Genomic DNA, 4,895 nt, shown 5'->3' on the forward strand with positions numbered 1-4,895 from the left:
TAGTTTAGTTTAGTTTAGTTAGTTAGTATATATATATATATATATATATATATATATATATATATACTTTGCAACGAGTGTAGACTTACGAATGTCATCATGTTGTTTCTTACAGCCCCAAGCCGGCCCCAGCTCCAGCTCCCGAGTACGTATTAGCGCAAAACCTGACTTCATCGATTACGTGATAAACCCTATATACTGTCAATCCTATATATACTCGCTAAGCAGAGCTCATCCTCGGTGTCATTCTCTTGCTGGGTTCGAATTCATCGTGTCTTTTTTCTTCCGTAGTCTCGTCCCCTCCTTTCTCATCGGTCTTACATACTGCGGTTAGAGCACGGCGAATGTATTCATTTACGTTGGCTTCCCCTATATTCTCCTACTCTATGTTTCCGACCTTCCCCCGGTAATTCTGCGATAGAGACGCGACCCGAGGCCTATCCGCCCCCTGCCGGCCATGCTATTTCGATGACTGAAACACGAGCCGTCTATATTAATGCATGCGTTGCTTACCCGTTTTCACGCGTTCTCTCGCGAGAGTTGGGAGTACAAACTGATGCGGTAAAAAAACCGCTACGAACTTTCGCTTAACAAATTGATCGTAACACCGGTCGGCTCGAGGCGCATAATTATTATGAGTCATCGATAACCATCGATCGGCACGACATTTACATAGCAATAGATAGCTGTAGTGATAACAGAAATGTAACCGAAAATTACAATTGAATCATAATCTAGATGATACCTAATGTACTTGAACAATTATAATGGAATAATAGCTTGAATTAAATGAACTAGAATGGAGAAATAAGTAAGCACCTGTTTACTTTTCGCAGGCCGAGGAAGGAGGAACCATCTCTCAAGTGAGTACATGTGTTATGCATATTACCCCTAGTTACCAAACTATCGCGTCGCAACATATATCAGAGATTTATCGTTGATAATTTGCAGTATTTTGCTGATCATAATTTCAGAAGGAGCGGGAACTGAATCGCTGTGTTACTAAATCGCTCCCCGTTCGCTGATCCGTTTAGGCACAGGGAACCGGAACCGGAACCCGAACCCGCAAGAGAGATGAGTGAAGCTGAGAAGGCCATGGAGGCTGCTCGCCGCAAGAAGAAGGAAGAGGACGAGAAGTGGCTGCGCGAGTACCAGGAGCTGCGCAGGTATACGCACGCACGCAGACACGCACGCACGCGCACGCACGCACGCGCACGCACGCACGCGCACGTACGCACGCGCGCACGCACACACAGGCATGCACATACACACACATCTTCTTTTTCTCTCTCTCTCTCTCTCTCTCTCTCTCTCTCTCTCTCTCTCTCTGGCTCGCTGCTATTCCCGTTGCTTGCACACGCCATGTGGCTCGGTTTAGAATCCTCTAGGCTCGTGTTCACACACATTGGTGGGCGTGGGGAAAGAAAGAGGGGGGTCCTCACCCCCTACACTCCCCTGTACGTATTGATATCTGCGCGTACATTTAGGTCGTGTAAACGTGCGGCCTTATATACAAGCAGATATAAGCGCGGGCCCTGCTATATATAACTTTGTTGTTGTTTCGCCTCGCTGTATGTTCGCGGGTGTCTTGTAGCAGCGTTGAGAGAGCTTCACTTTTAGTATCCCTCCCCCTCTCGCGTTCTCTGAATCTTGTTCCCTCTCTGCTGTACATTCTCTCTCTCTCTCTCTCTCTAGAAAAACATTTTCTCTTCGTCTGTTCTCGCGCTCTTTCGTCTATTTCAGTATTTTTTGCTCTTGACGTTTCTCGCTCGCTCCGGCGCCTTTGCTCTCTCTTTTTGCCCATCTCACGTTCGATATTTTTTTCTCTCCACCGTCTTTCGCTTATTTCTCTTGCTCTCTCTCTCTCGCTGTCTCTTCCTCTCTCGCTCTCTCTCTCTCTCTCTCTCTCTCTCTCTCTCTCTCTCTCTGTCTCTTTCGTTCTCTCTGTTTCTGCCTCTCTCTCTCTCTCTCACACCCTCTGCCTTAATCACTATAGCTAACAACGATACTTTTAGCCTGTAACCCGGTGCCTTTGACACACGATGCGCGATCCAACATGGCGGATACTCCCTCCTATCTAACTATCGCCTCACGCTCGGCAGCGAATTTCTGCTAATTCGATTAGGATTTTTTCTCGCTCTTTGCTCCCTAGAGCTTTTCCAAGGTTTCCGTCTGCTTCCTCCGCGCATCTCCGTGTTTCATCGGCGTTCGTTGCCGCTCATTAATTACGCAGCGATCTAATCCACGGCTGCCAACCGTCTGTTTTACGAGCGTGCTCTAAACGCGTGTCTCTCTCTCTCTCGCTCGCTTGCTCGCTTGCTCGCTCTCTCGTTTCTTTCTCTATCTTTCATCTTCTTTTTCTCTCTCTCTCTCTCTCTCTCTGTCTTTCTCTATCTCTCTCTCTTTCTCTCTCACTCTCTCTCTCTCTCTCTATCTGTGTCTGTCTTTCGTTCTTTCTCTATCTCCCATCCTCTTTCTGGCTCTCGCTCGCTCTCTTTCTGTCCCCCTCTCTCTCTCGTTCCAGTGCCCTTATTCTTCCCATGTATTTCTTCTCCCATGCATCTATAACTCATCTTCTCCTCCACTAACTTGCCTTAAACATTTGATGATTGCGATAAAAATATCGCGCCATAAAAATGTCGCGCGCGCCCGACGCAGCTCCGGTGTCGGCCTAGATAGAAGGCGAGTCGCCTTACCTCCCGAACCACTGCCGCCCGCGGCACGTGCTGCGGTTCGGAAGCATCACGGCAGCAGCGGCAGAGAGAGATCAGACTTAATTAACTTCGCGTCGAGAAAAAGTTCGACTTCTTCGCGCCACTGAATCATCCGCCATTTAGCGAAAGTCAATTTTCGGGTGTCACCTTTTTGGTAAAAACGCAGCCGGTCATGTAGAAAAACAGATGCTTATGGAGACGAAAACGTCGTTTTGAATTTATTTGAGAGAAGCCAAGCGTGAAATTATTGGTTGTTTAGGGTGGCGGGTCTTCGTAGCAGTCGGGTTGGCTCTAATCAGGTAGCACTTTGCTAGGTCATAGTACCGAACTCTGTAACACGGAATGTGAATAGTGTAGGAGATCCAACAATGCTTATTCTATAAGGTTCGACCCTTTTTTGTTTCTTTCTGACGACGTTGTGTGCCTGATCATGAGATTACCAACGCCGTACGAAGACAACCCGAAATTCGGTGTAGGATTAACCCTTTATGTACGTGTACCCATGACACAGTGCTATCCGCGTTTCCCCATCCATCACAGTGGTTTTGATACATACCTACACTACGGCTGCCTTTCTTAGTCTCCGTCGCTACACACGCGCGCGCTCGCTTTAAAATTACGAGATTGACATATGATCATAAGCCCCCTCGCCCTACTTTTCCCTCGGGAATATAACTTTGATTAACGGGCGACAGCCGCCGTAGAGGTCGTAAAACTTTAGGCAAGGGCTTTTTCCCCATCGGGAAAGTAAATTGTCGATGCTTCAATGACGATTCCATATGCCAGCTGTCGTACTAATCAACACGCAGCTTCGTCATTTGCGGAGGATGCTAGCTTTGGTGGAGCAGCGAAACCAATTTGCTTGCCGATATTATCTGCGTTACGGCACGCATACCGAGTTACGTACGTAAGATGAGAAGCGAAATGAGAAGCGTGGAAATTCTATACGTCGGAGATTTTGTCATCGTTCTGGAACAGTTCGACACCGTTGTAGTTTATCATTCACCGCTCCCCCGGTTTCTCACGCGTGGAGATTTTGTCATCGTTCTGGAACAGTTCTACACTGTCGTAGTTTATCAATCACAGGCGCGCTCCCTCGGTCTCCCCCCAACGAGCTGTAAGAGCTCGCACCCGCATCAGAATCATTAATAAATTAGCTTCGAGCGTAATTTCGTTAAGCAGTGTAGTGGGTCGTACAGCCTCGATGGCCTGTCTCGGACCTAGCGATGATGATGAGCATCACATGTTGGCTTCAGTATTCATTCGCTCCGTGCACCGTAGAGCCTCTCGCCTCCCGCCGTCGGACATCATTTAGCGGCCTGCGATAGATTTACCCCCTCCCTCCCCTCCTCATCCATCTCTTCCTCATCCTCGGATCTCTGCAGCCGCGAGCGCGAGCGCGGCTCAAGTGTCAGACGCCCGGCCGGCCATATATGGCGGCGGCCACCTCCGAGCATTGAGAGAGTCGGCGGCCGTGCTATTTTAGTACGGATAGCGAGCCGGCGAAAAATTCTCGCCCGACGCGTGCGCCCTCGCGGGGACCACGGTGTACTACAGCCGCGTATAGAGAGCGGTGGTGCGGCTGTTCGGTGCTAGTTGTCTGGTAGCTAGTGTGCAGCGAGCAGCAGCCTTGGTTGGTTTATTCCCGTAAGTGAAGTGTGTTCTATGTTTTGGTGTTGTGTGGCAGTCGTTCGTCGTCTTCTTCTTCTTCTTCTTCTTCTTCTTCTTCGAACTTGTTCTTCTTCTTCTTCTTCTTCTTCTTCTTCTTCATATTGTACACTATCTTTTTCGATGTCTCGCTGGCTCTCTTTAATTTCTTTTTGACTCTCACACACACTCTCTCTATCTTCCTCCTCTCTCTCTCCTCTCCTCCTCTCTCTCTCATCTCTCTCTCTCTTTCTCACGCTCATCTCTCTCTCTCTCTCGCTCTCTCTCTCTCTTTCTCTTTCTCTTCTTCGTCTTAATTTCTTTGCTGTTGTCTGTTAACTAGCGTAAGGCGGCATTTGTGATAACCGGAAGAACAACACTATGTCTCTCTCTCTCTCTCTCACACACACACACACACCACACACAACACACACAACCACATCACACACAGACACACACACACACACGCACACACACACACCACACACACACACACACACACACACACACACACACACACACACACAGTCACAC

General features: G+C 48.4%; 1 protein-coding gene across 1 annotated transcript in view; it reads left to right on the forward strand.

Moving 5' to 3' along the window:
* Nucleotides 1-122: 122 nt before the first annotated feature.
* LOC106809462 (troponin T-like) overlaps nt 123-4,895 on the forward strand; it is a gene marked incomplete at both ends in the record, with an annotated part of 30,058 nt that continues 25,285 nt past the window's right edge. Inside the window, 3 exon segments of the mRNA XM_014812543.1 lie at nt 123-145; nt 837-863; nt 1,035-1,166. Coding sequence (XP_014668029.1) covers nt 123-145; nt 837-863; nt 1,035-1,166 — 182 coding nt within the window.

Source organism: Priapulus caudatus, unplaced genomic scaffold (assembly GCF_000485595.1).
Source record: "Priapulus caudatus unplaced genomic scaffold, Priapulus_caudatus-5.0.1 Scaffold356, whole genome shotgun sequence".
NCBI classification, from domain to species: domain Eukaryota; kingdom Metazoa; phylum Priapulida; class Priapulimorpha; order Priapulimorphida; family Priapulidae; genus Priapulus; species Priapulus caudatus.